Source organism: Geotrypetes seraphini, chromosome 3, assembly GCF_902459505.1.
Source record: "Geotrypetes seraphini chromosome 3, aGeoSer1.1, whole genome shotgun sequence".
In the NCBI taxonomy this organism is placed as follows: Eukaryota; Metazoa; Chordata; class Amphibia; order Gymnophiona; family Dermophiidae; genus Geotrypetes; species Geotrypetes seraphini.
The window spans coordinates 28748699-28765510 of record NC_047086.1 but is presented as its reverse complement, the minus strand read 5'-3'; the positions used below and the strand labels follow the sequence as shown (position 1 = coordinate 28765510).

At 46.3% G+C, this 16812-nt stretch overlaps 1 protein-coding gene across 17 annotated transcripts in view; it reads right to left on the bottom strand.

Moving 5' to 3' along the window:
• ANKRD6 (ankyrin repeat domain 6) overlaps positions 1 to 16812 on the bottom strand; it is a 224114-nt gene that overhangs the window by 92495 nt on the left and 114807 nt on the right. For 13 of the 17 annotated variants that reach the window (XM_033936181.1, XM_033936183.1, XM_033936175.1 and 10 more), the window contains exons 2-3: positions 13584 to 13816; positions 4153 to 4251 (exon numbers count right to left, since the gene is read on the bottom strand). In XM_033936181.1, coding sequence (XP_033792072.1) covers positions 4153 to 4251; positions 13584 to 13703 — 219 coding nt within the window. In that variant the 5' untranslated portion in view covers positions 13704 to 13816. Of the gene's footprint in view, positions 1 to 4152; positions 4252 to 13583; positions 13817 to 16812 lie in introns of those variants that run through there. The other 4 variants (XM_033936184.1, XM_033936185.1, XM_033936187.1 and 1 more) reach the window with 4 other exon arrangements.

Below are 16812 nucleotides of genomic sequence, written 5' to 3'. Positions count from 1 at the left end.
GGTAGATAATTCTCCCTCCGTATTCGCTCTGATAGGGGATTAACAGAACCGCAAATACAGAAAATCCACAAATAACTTTCATATGTGATTCACTGCTTTCTATTAAAAACCATCGTGAATATAGTGAAACCGTGAATAACATGGTAGGAGACTTGGCCTGTTTCTGAAGGAGAGGCAAAACACGGTGAAGAAAGTGCTGGGAATCAGCGATTTTCTTTGTAAAGGCTTGGAATCAGCGATTTCTCGATGCGACCTGATGTAATTTGGGGGAAGGAGCCAGCAAGCTAAAAACCTTGAATAATCGAAACCGCAAATACAGAGGGAGAAGTACCGTATTTTCACGTAGATAATGCGCACCCGTGTAAAACGCGCACACGGGTATAGCGCATGAAAAACACAAATCTATGTACAGAAATTTTTATATACCGCGCACACCCGTATACCGCGCATGCTGCCCGACTCTCCCGTCGCCACCCGACTCTCCTTTCGCCCGCCCCGACTCTCCTCTGGCCACCCCGACTCTCCTTTCGCATGCCCCGACTCTCCTCTCCCCCTTGAAGTCCTGTCCCACCCTGAAAGCTTGATGCCCCCCCGACGTCCGATTCACCCCCCCCGCAGGACTGCTCGCACCCCCACCGCGAAGGACCGCTCGCACGCACCCGCACCCCGAAGGACCGCTCGCACGCACTCCCACCCGCACCCTGAAGGACCGCTCACACCCCCACAGGCTCCCGACCCCCCCCATCATGTAGAAGCTCTTACCGGTGTCCTGCTTCTTCCTCTTGGCGGTCCCGACTCCCCGACACGATCGGGGTAAGAGGGAGCTCAAGCCCTCTTGCCCCAGCCAACCGCGGCACCCCCGACACGATCGGGGTAAGAGGGAGCTCAAGCCCTCTTGCCCCAGCCAACCGCGGCACCCCCGACACAATCGGGGCAAGAGGGAGCTCAAGCCCTCTTGCCCCCCCGACTCCCCGACACGATCGGGGCAAGAGGGAGCTCAAGCCCTCTTGCCCCAGCCAACCGCGGCACACCCGACACGATCGGGGCAAGAGGGAGCTCAAGCCCTCTTGCCCCAGCCAACCGCGGCACCCCCGACACGATCGGGGCAAGAGGGAGCTCAAGCCCTCTTGCCCCCCCCCCCCCCGACTCCCCGACACGATCGGGGCAAAAGGGAGCCAAGCCCTCTTGCTCCGCCGACTCCCCAACTCCCCGACAATATCGGGCCAGGAGGGAGCCCAAGTCCTCCTGGCCCTGGCGACACCCCCCCCCCCGCTAGTTGTTCGGGCCAGGAGGGAGCCTAAACCCTCCTGCCCTCGACGCAAACCCCCCTTCCAACGACCGCCCCCCCCAAGAACCTCCGACCGCCCCCCCAGCCGACCCGCGACCCCCCTGGCCGACCCCCACGACACCCCCACCCCCCTTCCCCGTACCTTTGTGTAGTTGGCCGGACAGACGGGAGCCAAACCCGCCTGTCCGGCAGGCAGCCAACGACGGAATGAGACCGGATTGGCCCATCCGTCCCAAAGCTCCGCCTACTGGTGGGGCCTAAGGCGCCTGGGCCAATCAGAATAGGCCTGGGAGCCTTAGGTCCTTCCTGGGGGCGGGGCCTTGGGCACATGGTCGGGTTGGGCCCATGTGCCTCAGGCCCCGCCCCCAGGTGGGACCTAAGGCTCCCGGGCCTATTCTGATTGGCCAGGCTCTGCATTAGCTGCATGGCAGCCCACACAAAAGTGCCAGGAACTGGGGTTGCGGGTTAATCATATTAATTTTGTGTACAATTAAAAATATTAATTGCAATTAATTTCACAATTTAAAAAAAAAACAGGCTACTCCTTCCCTTCCCTTAGTTCCCATAGGTCCAGCATCCTCTCTCACACTGTACCTTCAACCCCCTCCCCATCTCAAACGATCAAGTATCTCTTTTCTCTCCCCCTCCCCCAACCCCGGGCCATTTTCTAAACTTGCTTGGGCTGCGATTCAAGCAGGCTTCTGCCCCTGCCCCTAAGAGCCTTCCTGCAGCCACGTCTTGCCCTCATGAAAACATTAAGTTGTATCAGAGGAGGATGGATGCGGTTGCATGAAGGGTCTCGGGGTTGGCAGAGGAAGCCTTCTTGTACTGCAGATGCTGCCTATGACCCAGGCAAGTTTAGAAAGGGGAGGAGTGAAAAGAGAGAGAGAGAGAGAGAGAGAGCTAGGGTTGGGGGTGGGAACTGTCAAGATCAGGGGTACTGTACATCATGAGATGTGATTGCAGGAGCTGGGAAAGGGAAGGAAGAGAATAACCCAGGGCAACCCAGTTAATCTAATCTAATCTTCTATTTGTGCGTTGCTCATACCTATACAGGCTCAAGGCGACTATAAAGAGAGGTAAGAGAGGAGAGAAAGAGGAGGGAGAGAGAGGAGGTGGCTAGGTAAGAGGGAGAGGAAGGGGAGAGAAAAAGAGGGGAGAGAGGTGAACTTTTTTTAATCATGAGATTAATTGCTTTTAAGATTTTTAATCATCCAACAGTCCTATTGGGAATACTCCCAAGTTGTCCCGGAGATTTTGCATCTAACGCACCTTAACCTTTTTGCAAAACCCTAGAACATCCAATCTAGTTCTTTAGTTTTTATACCGGGTTATCCTCTTAAAAAGAAGCTTGACTCGGTTTACATAAATAATAATGAAGTTCAATCCTAAATCTTCTAGTAGAACAATTTATACAATGTTTTTTTGAATAAGTATTGTTTTTAGCAGCTCTAGAGAAAATATTCACAGTTCATCAGTTAGAATTGTGATCAGTTGTAGATACCTTTTATAAGGCATTCGAATACTACAGTGCCACTCCTCTGTTCATAACATACATAATACACAACATACACTTCTCCCTCAATATTTGCGGGGGTTAGGGGCAGAGCCAGCCTGCAAATACAGAAAATTCACAAATAACTTATGGGCCAACTCTGACTCACTCCCGCCTCCCAGGTCTAGCGGGCTTTCGGGGCAGAAGCGATCTTCCTACACTCCTTCCCCGTGTAGATCACTCATAGCAAATGGCTGCGGGGAGTTCCCGTCATAGTCTTGAGAGACTACGGGAACTCACGGCAGCCATTTGCTATGATCTGCACGGGGCAGGAGCGCAGGAACATTGCTTCTGCCCCGAAGGCCCGCTAGACCACCAGGTAAGATTTAGGATGCCAAGAGGGAGGTGGGGGTGGGTCAGAGCCGGCCCAAAATTTATTCGCAAATATTCAATATTTGCGGGCCAGCTCTGCCCCTAACCCCCGCGAATACGGAGAGGGAAGTGTACTGTTAGTTATAAAAAACTTTTTTCAAGTTTATTCTCATGCCCACATCTGCTAACATTCAGAATCTGTGCTTTTACTTGTATTTCAATACATAAAGTAGGAGTTGGGGCTTCCATCTCTCACTGGCTCACTGCCCTGCCCGACAGCTGGATTCTACTTTTTAATTTACTCCTCCTTCCCTTTTTACAAAGCTGTGTTAGGCTTTTTTATCGCCGGCTGCAGCAGTATGAGCATCAGAGCTAATACTGCCGTAGCTGGTGATAAAAAAGCCTAACTCAGCTTCGTAAAAAGGGGAGGGGGAGTTAATTTTCTATTCAATTCTCCCAGGGGAGCTCAGAATAGTTTACACTAATTTAATTCAAGAACTCCAGCATTTTTCCCTAACTGTCCCGGCAGACTCACAATCTAATGTACCTGGGGCAATGAAGGGATTAAGTGACTTGCCCAGGGTCACAAGGAACCCACAACCTCAGGGTGCTGAGGCTGTAGCTCTAGAAATCAAAATGTAGTAGAATTGAGCCAAGTATAGGACAATGAAGCCATTGTGACATCACTGATGAGGTTGGCTCTTAGGCATTGGTGGAATGAGGCATTATGATGTCACAATATCAGCTCTGGTTATCAGGGGCTGAAACTTGTCAGACTATCTATTTATTCAGTTTTCTATACTGTTCTCCCAGGGGAGCTCAAAACGGTTTACAAGAATTTATTTAGGTACTCGTTTTCCCTGTCTGTTCCTGCGGGCTCACAAACCATCTAATTTACCTAACCTTGCTCCTGCATTCTTCCTCATTAACCAGCGATCCGAGGCCTACAGTGTGGCAGAATGAGCCAGAGTGAGGCAGCCCCCGCTGTTGTACTTACATCATCCTGAACGTCAAGGTCACATCCTGCCTTCAGCAGAATCTGGACAACACTGAGATGACCCTTGTTAGCAGCCAGGTGTAGAGGCGTTCGGCCATTCTGCGAATAGAAAGGAAATATAGTCTGCTTGCTAAAGCATAATTTCAAACCATTGTGTTTGAGACGAGGCTCATAAAATACAGACCTACTACATTTGACCTTTTCCTCATCAGGGAACACAAAACATTCTGTACTCTCATATTATTGTCAGAAAGAATCTGACACAGGAGGCTGCCAAAGATCCAGTGAAAAATCGGTGGAATTAAGCAGAAAAGGTATCAGAAATTTGATTACTGGTCACGCATGATGCAACCATCAAAGCGAGCTTCATCAGTTAATTTTTCATACTGAGGTGATACTTCATATTTCACATTCCTTGGCTTAGGAGTGAGGATCTTCATCGTCGACATATGCGCAAAACTAACCCATTTGGAGACACTGTTAATGTGACTAATTCATGGATAAGCATCCTCAGCTAACAAGAAATGCGATCAGAAACTAAGAGAAATGTGGCAGACTTTTCTTCTTTCTCTGAAATCAGAGAGGAAGAAACCGCACAACTTCTGTCTTCAGCCAAGCCTACTTCATGCCCCTCAGACCCTATTCCCAACCGTCTACTTAACCCCTCCCATCTACCATATCCTCAACCTGTCCATTTCCACTGCAACTATCCCTGCTACAAACAATATCATAATAGTGAACATAAGAATCAAGACCAGTAGCCCGTTCTCATGGTGGCCAATCCAGGTCACTAGTACCTGGCCAAAACCCAAGGTGTAGCAATATTCCGTGCTACCGATCCAGGGCTTCCCCCATGTCTTTCTCAATAACAGACTCCAGAAACTTGTCCAAACCTTTCTTAAAACTACCTACGCTATCCGCTGTTACCAAAATCCAAGTTTTCTGTACTTTCAGCAGACTTGATGACTTTTCCTCTCTCCTCTCACACTTAAGCTGTATGACACTAACACCTCCAGCGACTGTAGAACCACCTCCACTGCTCTTCACCCGACTAAAATATGACAGTATATGTTAACGCCTCTCTTACTCTGTTCTCATCTTCTTAAAGAAAGTATGAATTGTTCTTAACAGGACACCGAGCTGATCCCTCAAGGACTTATTAAAAAATAATAATAATAAAACACCCTCTGAGGTGCAGAAACAGCTCAGCTGTAAATTATTTCAGAGCTTGCACACCATTAATTAACGAAACTAAAAAGCAAATGCTTAGTTAGAAATTTAAACAAACTAAGGATAAAAAAACCACCATAACACAACAATATTTCAGGAGAGTCCATGGAATAAGCCACTAACACTAGCTAGGACATTTGAAGGACGATAACACACAGTGGCTTCTAAAAAAAAAAAAAAAAAAAAAAAGGGTACCAAAAATATCCCACAATGAATAACAAATGAGCACAACAAAAAGTGGGATACGGGGCTAGATGCACTAAAGTCTCCAATCGTCTAACCATCGTCGCTAAACCAGTTTGACTGGTTTAGCGGCCAAATCGTATTTGCCAACCCGATGCCCAAAATAGCTCACATGGTCTTCTGTGTGGTCCTACATTCTCCGATTCTGATATGCAAATGAGCCAATTAGTATACAGAGGAAGGAGAACAAGGCCCTGATTGGCTCAGATGCCTAAGGCCCCACCCAGAGTATCCCAGAATGCACTGGAAAGGCCCACCATTTTGGAGTGGTGGGCCTGGAGAACAGGAGGAACTGGGCATCCCTCCTGCTGTCATCTATTTTTAAGGTACAGGGGAAGTTCAGAGGGGGTGGTTCAGGGGGGGCAGAGAACATCTGGTGGCAGGAGGGAGTGGACATCCCTCCTGATGATTCTTTTTGTAGGAAGGGGAGGGGGAAGGGTAGGGATCAATTAGGATGGGCATGGCAAGGGGGACAGTTCAAGGGGGGTGGTTCGCGGCAGCAGGAGAGAGTGGGCATCCTCCCTGCTGATTTTGGGGTTAGGAGCATGGGAGGGGTCAGTTCAGGGGGTCTCTGTGGGAGCTACCTCCTGTTGATTTTTTGATACCGGGGGTCATGTGGGGACCACCATCAGGGGGGCTTTTTTCTTTTTTAATGGGACAGATATTGTGCATGTGCATCTCTGTGCCATTAAAAAAAAAAAAAAAGAAAAAACCCCAACAGCTGACTGGCAGGAGGCTGCATTGGGGCTTCCTCTGCCACTCAACTGTTCGGACTTCCCCTTACCAGCTCAGAGCAACTGGTGGGACATTATTATAGTGAGCCTCCATGCAAATAATTTGCATGGAAACTTGTTGGAACATTGATTGATGTTCCACAATCGGCCCAATCCTTCCTGACGGACAATCCCCCCCCCCCCAAGAACTCCCTTCGGACCACCTATGTAACTCCCCAGACACCCCTCCACCCTAACCCCCCAAACTCGGACCCCCCCCTCTAACCTTAGAAGATGGCTGGACAGACAAGTCCTCCCTCTGTCCATCCAGCAGGCCTGTCTTCCTCTGAATGGTGGGCCTGCCCCTTCCCAATGCATTGTGGGATGCATCGGGGATAGGCGTAGAACCTGATTGGTCCAGGCATCTAAGGCCCCGCCTAAGGTCCTGCCCATAGGATTCCTGTTGGTCACACCACTAAAAACTGATTACAAAAATTAACTTTTGCGCAGATTTAAGTTAGGTGTCGCTAGGCATCCACGATTAGGATGCTGATTAGAGAATCTGGCCCAAAGTGTCTTCGCCGGTAACTGCCGCACACTTAAGTGTTACCAGACGTCAAAGAAAACCAGGACATGTCCTCTTTTTAGAGGATTGTCCGGACTCCCAGATGGACTTTCCAAAACCCAGCATCTGTCTGGGGCCAGAGGCAGAACTGGGTGGAGCTGGGGCAGAACAGGGCGGGGTTGGAGATGGAACGGGGCGGGGTCAAAATTTGGTAACCCTATGCACACTTATCTTTCCCTTATTTGACAGGTGCCAAGCCGGAGTCTTTAATGTGAAGCAGACTTCCCAGAATTGTGTGGAGCAGCTCAAAAGGGTGAAAACCAAACCAACTCACAAATGTACATGCGTAGTGAGCATATAAGTAACGTACAGCAGAGCTTCCCATGCTTTGGGGGGGTCATAAAACTTGTGTTTGGGGTCACAACCTAGGTGGGCACTCCACTGGATGTCGGTGTCCAAATTGTCCAAATTGGGGTCATGCCAGCAGAAAGATTGGTGAATGATGAGTTAAGAGTAAAGCCCGTAACATGAGGGTATTACCATTTGTAAGAGAGTGTGTGGTACAAGGCAGGGTTTCCTTAAGGACATACCCTCACTGAAGCTGGAACTGAGGCAGGGCAAAGCCTCCAATCAAGAGGGCAGTGCTCCAAGAAAGTAGGACGTTAAAAGCCCTCTGGCAGGACAGAACAGAGAGGTTCTGAAGAGAAGTCCTCCACCCTATGAAGAAGGTACACTGTACTACTCGAAAGAGTCCAGAGAAGAGCAACCAAGATGGTTAAGGGTTGGAGGAGCTGCCGTACAGCGAAAGATTAGAGAAACTGGGCCTCTTCTCCCTCGAACAGAGGAGATTGAGAGGGGACATGATCGAAACATTCAAGGTACTGAAGGGAATAGACTTAGTAGATAAGGACAGGTTGTTCACCCTCTCCAAGGTAGAGAGAACGAGAGGGCACTCTCTAAAGTTGAAAGGGGACAGATTCCGTACGAACGTAAGGAAGTTCTTCACCCAGAGAGTGGTAGAGAACTGGAACGCTCTTCCGGAGTCTGTCATAGGGGAAAACACCCTCCAAGGATTCAAGACAAAGTTGGACAAGTTCCTGCTGAACCGGAACGTACGCTGGTAGGGCTAGTCTCAGTTAGGGCACTGGCCTTTGATCAGAGGGCCGCCACATGAGTGGACTGCTGGGCAGGATGGACCACTAGTCTGACCCAGCAGCAGCAATTCTTATGTTCTTATGCCACTACTACAGAAGTGTGTTCCACCAAGGTAACATAGCAAATAACAGCAGATAAAGACCCAAATGGTCCATCCAGTCTGTCCAACCTTACCCTCCCTTTAAATGACCGATTTAATTTAAATGTTCCTTTTTCTTAGCTATTTTGGGGCCAGAACCCAAAGCTCTGCCCGGTACTGTGCTTAGGTTCCATCTACTGAAGCCTCCAAGTCTACCTTGGAATACTGCTGATAAATGTACTTTGGACTTCAGGGCTAGGCTAGGCCCAACTGTTTGTATACTGAAGCACAGACTCTCCAGGCCAGAGACCATCTGTTTATAGAGAAGTGGGGTACCCTAATGGTTACGGCAGTGGGCAGTGAACCCAAGTTCAATTCCCACTGCAGCCCCTTCTGACTCTGAGCAACTTACGTAACCCTCTATTGCCCCAAGTACAAAAAACAGATTGAGAGTCCATAAGAACATAAGAATAGCCTTACTGGGTCAGACCAATGATCCATCAAGGCCAGTAGCTCGTTCTCACGGTGGCCAATCCATGTCTTTCTCAATAACAGACTATGGACTTTTCCTCCAGGAACTTGTCCAAACCTTTCTTAAAACCAGCTACAGTAGGGACAGAGAAAGTACTTGCACCGATTATGTAAACTGCTTTGGTGGTACCACAAAAAGGCATAAGTCCATAATCCTTTACCCTTTTTTGAGAACCAGACTAGTGGGCCTGCAGAAGCTACAGGGAGAATTCCTGAGAACAAAGACTCATTTTTTGCTCTTCATACCCCTTCTACTGTATATCAACAAAAGTGCCTTCTTTTACTTTTAACCTTGTGTGGTTGTAGTTATTAAGGCACAAATAGTGCCATGAGGGTCTGACGGCAGCCAGTGTTGTGTGTTTTTACACTTGAACATTAATGGTTGTGGGTCTGAGCACTATTTAAATTAATTTAATTTATTGAATTTATTAATATTGTGATATGACTTATAGTTATTTAGTTTATCATCACAACTGGAAATTATATTGATTCCTACATTTATTTATGTAGTTATTAAGGGCCAAGGCCTACCAAATTTTAGTTAAATAAAATCCGGACTCATAGCCCTGCCCTCCAGGCCTGCCCGTTATGCCCACATCACACCCCGATCCCCCCCCCCCCCCAACATGTTTTCGTCAGTCAGGTGGACATCTCATGCATGCGCAGACAACACCACATTGTACGTGCGCATACCCTCCCAACTCGGTCCCAAAGAAGCAGCTTTTCAAAACGTGGACAAAGTGCCAGGTTTTGAAAAGCCATCTAGACGCCCAGACGTGCCCTCTAAAAGGAGGGCATGTCCAGGTAAATCCGGACGTTCGGTAGCCCTAAGGACCCAGGCCTGTCCAGTAGCCATGCTGCCACACCATTCCCAACTCGTGCACCACACGGCGGTCGACTTTTGACAGTTTAGCTTTCAGCCAAAATAATGCAGCTTTGGTTCTAAAATGATGAAAGGGTCCAGCTATCTTGAGATTTCCCATCAGAAGTGCTTTGTTTTCCCTTCCCTGAGGCTCGGGATACTATTCATTTTCTGCCCTGCTATTTGTGTCTCCCTTGGAAACTGGTTAGGTAAGCTTTAAACAAAAGAAGCACCAAAAACACAAAATTAACTGTAGACGTGGGCTTGTCCTCCGCCAGGTGTACGATTCTGACCTAACGATGGCCCTTCCGATAGCTGCAGATAAATAGTTGTCACGAGCAAGGTAGAAAACATTTTACCTCTATTAAATTTCTGAAGGGATCGAGGGCTTGGTTTCAGGTAACTTAAAGGCACAGATCAAGTAGTCTCCAAGCAACCCAGAAAAGAGCACACTGGCAAGCACTCCCAAGACTAGAGCAGTTAAGATTATGGAGATGTATGTATGCAGGTTATGCACTGTTGGGATCTGATTCACCACACAGCTAAGTGGTAATAAATTCATCAAAGTGTGTGTTACAGCTCAGTTGTTCAGCAGTAGAAGGCTGCATTAAAATTTACATTAGTTTACTATCAATAAGGCCCCACTGGAAAAAAGCGACCTAGATATTTTCAAAGAGAACTTTTTTCCTCAAAATGTACATCTCCATATTCGCAGGGGTTACGGTCAAAGAAAGGCCACGAATAGCAAAAAAAAAAATCGCAAATAACTTTTTGCAGGATTTATGGTGTAGCCCTTGCGAATATCGTGATAGTGCACATATTCACGATTGTTTTTTTAAAAAACAAGTTACTGCCCAAAATGCAATCAGGCTCACGCATCTTTGAGTCACATGTTTTGGGCCTGCCCCGCAATCCAACAGTTTTGGAGACATCTTGGCCTATATACCACATCGCTTTGGGGAAGGCGATGGCTTCCGCAACCGAGGGCGTTATTTGGATTTTATAATATAGCCTCGCCCAAACCCAGGGGAATGTTAGCATTTATCTCCAGAGCCCTTTTGATGGGAAAAAAAGCCATCCTCACCAAATGGCTCTCCCGTGATCCCCCGTCATATGCACAATGGAGATCCCTAATGATAGTGCACGCAACACTGGAGAGACGCATGGTGGGAGACTTGACTCTTGGTCCGGGTCGCAAATTTTGTCAGGTGTGGGAGCACTTCTGGCGGGACCTCACACCGTGTGCTCACAATAGACTTTTGAATCTTTAAGATTTTATTCCCACTCTCAGCTGTTGGACTGGCCATGGATTCTTGGGGATGGAAGGGGAACTGATTATATTCTTGAAAATGTTATTTCCTGAATGGTACTACTGTTTGTATTTGCTTCTTACTGCTGGAATAATAAAAATCATTTAAACATAAAAAACAAGTTACTGTATTGCACACAAGCTTTCCCACCTCCTTTGGTTTGCCCGACCACGCTGAAACAATGCTGAACTTTTCTCTCTGCACAATTTTCTCCAATGCTGCCATTTGCCTGACCATGCTGGCAAAAAAGTTCTGAACTTTTTTCTCGGCACTCCAGGATGATGTCATTGGGGGGGGGGGGGGGGCAGAGTCAGCAAGATGAAAACCGTGAATAATTGAAGCTGCGAGTGACAAACCCATGAATATGGAGGGAGAAGTGTACATGTCTAGCTTTTTGGACATTATTCTAATTCCAATGGAACAAGGAGACACCTCTGAAATACAGTCTTTCTAAAATATCCCTTATCAAAGGCCTCTCCAGCCGAGCATGGAAACCAATGTACAAAGCCAACCAGGATAGCGATTGTCACTCTTTTTTGCAAGCGCGTACCACTTCGACAAAAACACTAAAATATGAAAGGCAAGAGTGTTGCCATCTAAAGCAGCTGGGCACGGGTGGGGAGGGAAATTGATCCACCCTCCAATGTTGTGACAGATTAGGTTGCTTGCATATTCAGAGACATTTGTGCAACTAAAAAGAAGTCTGCTCCACCATGCTGACTCTTCATTAACCGATACTGCCTCTCTCAAATACACTCACATCCCTTTCTGTTATTTCGCTCTCTCCTCCTCCCCAGCACATCTCTCCTGATAGATGCTTCACTCAACTCATCTGTCTCTCATTCAACACACTTTCCACCCCCCAAAAAGGACTTCATTCAGTATTAAAATCACCAATCATCATTTTATGGTAATTCCATTTTTATGTCAAGTACTCTTAGATCTACGTAACAAAACCAAGCAAACTTCATCCGCAATTCTATTTTCAGTGTCACTGGCCCATCCCTAAAGAACAATTTGATCCTTTATCCATGACTTTTATTCCAACTAGTGTGCACCAAACAACTTCCAAAAACGTCCTACCCACTTACATTTCTCACTGAAAACAGCTTATCCCACACCCTCCCCCTCCTCCCCCCCAAAAAATTGATGCAGCCTCCTTTCAGAAATTTAAAACAAGCCTAAAAAAAACCATGTTTCTCTAAAAATTCTTTTGGTGCATAACTCTTCATCCTCTTCCAGCTTAGATCTGGGACAAACAATGGATTACCGTATTTTCGCTCCATTAGATGCACCTGACCATAAGACGCACCTTAAATTTAGAGGAGAAAAACAAGAAAAAACCCATTCTGAACCAAATTCTCCCTGCCAGGCTCTGCACCCAACCCGACACTCCTTGCCAAGCTCTGTACCCTGTCGCCTGCCAGCCAGTTGAGGGCGCCGCGTCCAGCGAGGGAGGGCGACCACATTAAAAATAGGTAACCGGGGGAGGGGGGGCACTATGGGTATTCGCTCCATAAGACACACCCTAATTTCCACCCACTTGGGGGGGAAGTGTGCCTAATGGAACGAAAAATACGGTATTCTTATTTCTTCCTTCTCTCCGACCCAGGTACATTAGATAGATTGTGAGCCCACCAGGACAGATAGGGAAAATGCCTTAAGTACCTGTATGTAAACCGCTTCGAGTGTGGTTGTAAAACTATAAAAAGGAGGTATATAAGTCCCAATCCCTTTCACTCTCTCTTAAAAGATGTACTTTTTTTTTTCTTGCTTATCTATACATTCCCTCTTCTCTTTCTCTTACTACTGTATTTTTTTATTGTAAACCTTGAACCGCCTACTACTACTATTTATTATTTCTAAAGCGCTGAAAGGCGTATGCAGTGCTGTACATTTTAACATACAACAGACGGTCCCTGCTCAGAAGAGCTTACAATCTAATTTAGACAGGACATTTCGGGGTTGGGGAGATTATGGTAGAGGAAATGATACAGTGGGTCTAGGTATCTGACAGCAGTGAGTGGGAGTTAAGAGTTAAAAACAGATTCAAAAAAGTGGGCTTTTAGCTTGGATTTGAACGCTGCCAGGGAGGGAGCACAACATATTGATTCAGGCAGCCTGTTCCAGGCATACGGCACCGCAAGAAAGAAGGGACGGCGTCAAGAGTTGGCAGTGGAAGAGAAGGGTGGCATAGCAAGCTGCCAATAAACTTGAATCTTAAAAAATTGTATGTCATGAGTGGTATTCTTGATTTCTCTGTGTTGGGGAGTGAGGGAAAATGCAAGAAAACTAAAGATAGTCAAATCTTCCTATGAAGCTGGTAAACGAGAAGGCAAATAAAAATATGCTTTCCTAATACCACCTGACAAGTCATTTAACATGGTTTTTAGCGCAGGTCACAGAGGTATCAGCTCTGACGCTCATAGGAATTCTATGAGTATCGGAGCTGTTACAGCTATGGCTGGTGCTAAAAACCGTACTACGGTTCTGAAAAGGAGGAGGGTGGGTTAACCCTCCATTGCCCCAGGTAGAAAATAAGTACCTGTATATAAAATATAAAATGCTTTGATTGTAACTACAGAAAGATGGTATATCAAATCCCATCCTCTTTCCTTAGATAGGGAACAGAAAGAAAAGCCTTGGGCCTTTTCTGTGGCGACTCTTGCATGTCTATATCGGCAACACAAGTATCTAATTTCATCCAGCAAAGGCCTGGCTCCAGAGTTCTTTATCCACTTACCTTGGTGACAGCGACCTTGGCACCCTTGTTGATAAGCTGTACCACATTCTCCGCTTGCCCCTTGTATGCGGCTACCAGGAGGCGTTCTGAAAGCACGGTGACCACATCTTGCTGGCTCATGAATTAGAACAGAGAAGTCCTTGGGGGAAAAGGGCAGAGAAGTTCCTTTGGTCCCATCAACCCAGGCACTGCATGGCAAACAAGGCCAAGTCCGACTCTGCCATCTTCTGAATCTGAGGATTGCATGAGAAACAATCATCACTACTAGAAAACACGATCAAAGGAGAGAAGGGGAGGAATACAACAGCCATAGGGGTCACTGGGTCACTGAGGAGGGAAGTTATCAATGTGGGCCGATGCTCCCTCTAAGGATTGGCCGAGTGCATGCAAAGTTTTTCTCACATGCCTGTTTGAGTGCAGTAATGCGTCAGAATGCAAACATCAATCCAAGGAACTGTATAGAGACCTTCATGCTAGAGGTTATATGACAACCTACTTGCTACACAGGCCGCGAAAATTGACCCCACCATATCCAAGCTGCTGACCACAACTACGGACTACAAAGCGTTTCGAAAAGATATAAAAACCATACTATTCAAAAAACACATCCCAATATTATAATCTACCATCATCTTCTCTCCCTTCATAACCTACTGCAACTCACAACCAACTGCAACTTCGTCCCCATAGGCAACATCTAATCTAGCTGCATCGGGCGTAAAGCCAATTCATATCTAGAAACACAGTCTCCCCAAATACCGAAAAAATCAGATATAGCAACCTAGGAACAGACGATTTTTTGGTAACATAAGATTATGCGTTGTAATATTATGTAAAGTAACATAAGGTTATGCGTTGTAATATAACATAAGGTTATGCTTTGTAATATCATGTAATGTAAGTTATGCAATGTACTGGAATAATAAGGTAAAATAACATAAAATAACTCTACGTAAAGTCTTGTAAAGTTATGTAAGATAAATTATGTAAACTTAATGCAAGTTATGCAAGCACGGTAAGGATAATGTAAAGTAACACAAAGTAACTCCACGTAAAGTTATGTAAAGTTATGTACGTAAAGTTATGTAAAGTTATGTACGAAAAGTTAAGTTAGGTTTGCAAAGTTTGTAAAGTTATACAAATAATTGTATTGTCATCGCCTGGAAATGTCCAGCCATCTTCTAATGTAATCCGCTTAGAACCGCAAGGCACAAGCGGAATAGAAATCACTAATGTAATGTAATGTAATGTAAAGGTTATAAATCACAAAACACTCAAAAAGGCATACACCAGGACGAAATATAATCACAGGGAACACCTCCTATTGCCTAGACAAAAGCAATCTGATGAACCATCTATTGCCAACTTCATCTCCCAATATACACATGCTAGTCCTATGATCGACTGGATAGTTAAAAAACATTGGCCTGTAATTAAGTTACATGAAGTTTTCAAAGATACCAGAATAGGAACCAAAGAGATTCCGAGCCCTTCAGACATACAGACAAATAAAAACAAAAAGACATTGGATGTAAGGGGCCACTTTAAATGTGACTCATGCAAGAACCGTAATGTCACCTTAGAGCAGGTGACTCCAAAGTCCTTTCTCGAGGGCCGAATCCAGTCAGGTTTTCGGGATTTCCGCAATGAATATGCATGAGATCTATGTGCATGTACTGCTTTCAATGTATATTCATTGGGGAAATCCCGAAAACCTGACTGGATTCGGCTCTCGAGGAGGGACTTTGGGGACCCCTGCCTTAGAAATTAAAGATTTTGTAAATCCTGTTAACAAGAAGATTTACAGTAACTGTATTAGTGACTTTGTGCTATATACCATCAAGTGTCCATGTCACATGATTTATGTGGGGAAGAATGTTAGATCTTTTAAATTGCAATTTAATGAACATCGTTTTAACATCAAAAGACAGAAGGTAGAGGCACCTTTGGTGCTACACTGTTTGAACATGGGACACAACTTTGAACAGTTACAGTATTCATCATTGACAGAATTGGCAAGCTCTGGAGAGTTGATGACCTGCTACAGAGAGAACAACAATGGATTTTTTAGGCTGGGATCACTTGAACTGCTGGGTTAAACCAAGGGATTGAAAGCAATGTTACTTACCGTAACAGTTGTTATCCAGGGACAGCAGGCAGCTATTCTCACTAGTGGGTGATGTCATCTGACAGAGCCCCGATGCAGACGTCTCACAAGCATACTTGCTTGAAGAAACTTCAGAAGTTTCGAGATGCCCGCACCGCGCATGCGCGAGTGCCTTCCCGCCCGATGCACCGGGCGTGTCTCCTCAGTTCAGGTAGCTAGCAGAGAAGCCAACCCAGGGGAGGTGGGTGGGACGTGAGAATAGCTGCCTGCTGTCCCTGGATAACAACTGTTACGGTAAGTAACATTGCTTTATCCCAGGACAAGCAGGCAGGTATTCTCACTAGTGGGTGACCTCCAAGCTAATCTCAATGGGATGGTGGGAGAGTTGGCAACTTATGAGAATAAATTTTGTAATACTGTTTGGCCAAACTGTCCATCCCGTCTGGAGAAAGTATCCAGACAATAATGAGAGGTGAATGTATGAACCGAGGACCAAGTGGCAGCCTTACAAATCTCCTCAATCGGTGTCGATCTGAGGAAGGCTACAGAGGCCGCCATTGCTCTGACCTTATGGGCTGTGACTTTACAGGGAAGGGGTAATCCAGCCTGGGCATAGCAGAAAGAGATGCAAGCCGCCATCCAGTTGGAGATGGTACGCTTCGAGACAGGGCGTCCCAACTTGTTCGGATCAAAGGAGACGAAAAGTTGAGAAGCAGTTCTGTGTGGTTTGGTGCGATCCAGGTAGAAAGCCAAAGCACGTTTACAGTCCAGAGTGTGAAGAGCTGATTCTCCAGGATGAGAATGAGGCTTTGGAAAAAACACAGGAAGAACTATGGATTGGTTGAGATGAAATTCAGAGACCACTTTAGGCAGGAATTTCAGATGAGTTCGAAGGACCACCTTGTCATGATGGAATACTGTGAAAGGTGGATCCGCCACTAAGGCCTGAAGCTCACTGACTCTGTGGGCAGAAGTGAGGGCAACAAGAAAAACTACTTTCCAAGTGAGAAACTTCAGCGGAGCCTTGTTGAGAGGCTCAAAAGGAGGTTTCATAAGTTGGGAAAGGACAACGTTGAGATCCCAAACCACTGGAGGAGGTTTGAGAGGAGGATTGACATGGAA